The sequence below is a fragment of the Hipposideros armiger genome, unplaced genomic scaffold (genome assembly GCF_001890085.2).
Source record: "Hipposideros armiger isolate ML-2016 unplaced genomic scaffold, ASM189008v1 scaffold_1266, whole genome shotgun sequence".
Taxonomy (NCBI): domain Eukaryota; kingdom Metazoa; phylum Chordata; class Mammalia; order Chiroptera; family Hipposideridae; genus Hipposideros; species Hipposideros armiger.
This window is the reverse complement of record NW_017732616.1, coordinates 75,018-76,246: the sequence shown is the minus strand read 5'-3', so window position 1 is coordinate 76,246 and position 1,229 is coordinate 75,018. Positions and strand designations below refer to the sequence as shown.

Genomic DNA, 1,229 nt, shown 5'->3' with positions numbered 1-1,229 from the left:
AAATCATTTATTGATAGAAAATGATATTCACAGGTGATATTCTCTTTGAGGTAAACAAAGCTAACTGTCAACTACCAGAAAATGCTTTCAACATAAATGAACTCTCTGATTTGTTGAACTTCCGTGGAGAAAGAATAAGAAAGATCATTAGGGATAGCAACCCGGTAAGAGCAATATTTTTACTTTTGAAAATTTTCATACTTTAAATGGGAACACATAGAGTAGCTATTCAAGTGTCTCTTTGGTAAATCAATATTTGAAAACTTCTTTATTACAATACTGAATTTGCTAAATTAGATGATCATTGAAAACTTAAACAGCTTTCACAAAACAAATACATCTTCTTAGAAATTTGTTTCTAAGTAATTTGGATTCTTAAAAACAGATTCCAAAAAGTACAGAGACATAATTTTAAAGTGATGAGGTAAAATAATGAACTTTTTCTTTTCTTTTAATTATCAAAACTGCTATCTTGTTTATTTTTTAGATGCCTGAGGAAAACCACAGATTCATTGTTTTCAGTGACTTTCCATTTATCTTTAATTTGCAATCCAAAATTAAATTATGGGAAGCTGATTGTCTTAAGAAAATGAAGGTATGTATGCCTTACTTTTTAAAAATTGTGTAAAATTTCAAACATATACAAATTAGAGATAGTGGTGTAATGAACCCCATCACAAAGTTTCAGCAGTCATCAACATTCTGCCGCACTTTCATCTATCACTTTCGTTGTTTTTGTCGTTGTTAAACTATTTTTGCTGAAGTATTTTGAAGCAAATCCCAGGCCCACTTTCTTTTCATCTCTCCATACTTCAGTGCACTATTTCTGGTTCTCTCACTCTTCTTTATGCTGAGACTCATCAGTGGGTTCAGTTGGTAACCACACGATTCTTCCACTATAATGTTTCCCAGCAACCTTTCATTTAATGGTTCCATCCATTGTTTTCAAGTTTGCAAAGGACAATATTTCTAATCTTATCATTTCTTTCAAAGTTATGAACTGAATCCTGTAAAGAATTTTTCCTCATCAATCAGGGTCATTTGGCTACCCTGAAAAATCATTCGTATAGGATGGTAGAATGATGATTAATCCTTTTTCTTCTCTTTAAAGATTTTTTTTATTGGGGAATTGGAGAATGGGAAGAGCGCTGGGGAATTAGGAGAAGGGGAACAGACAAGTTGCTGTCATTTTGTTCTTCAGTCTAGTTGTGGAGGACATCATCATTGCG

General features: G+C 32.5%; 1 protein-coding gene across 1 annotated transcript in view; it reads left to right on the top strand.

The window, feature by feature from the left end:
* Positions 1-1,229, top strand: part of LOC109377042 (probable E3 ubiquitin-protein ligase HERC6) — a 68,339-nt gene that overhangs the window by 49,730 nt on the left and 17,380 nt on the right. Inside the window, exons 13-14 of the mRNA XM_019633259.1 lie at positions 51-164; positions 488-595. Coding sequence (XP_019488804.1) covers positions 51-164; positions 488-595 — 222 coding nt within the window. The remainder of the gene's footprint in view (positions 1-50; positions 165-487; positions 596-1,229) is intronic.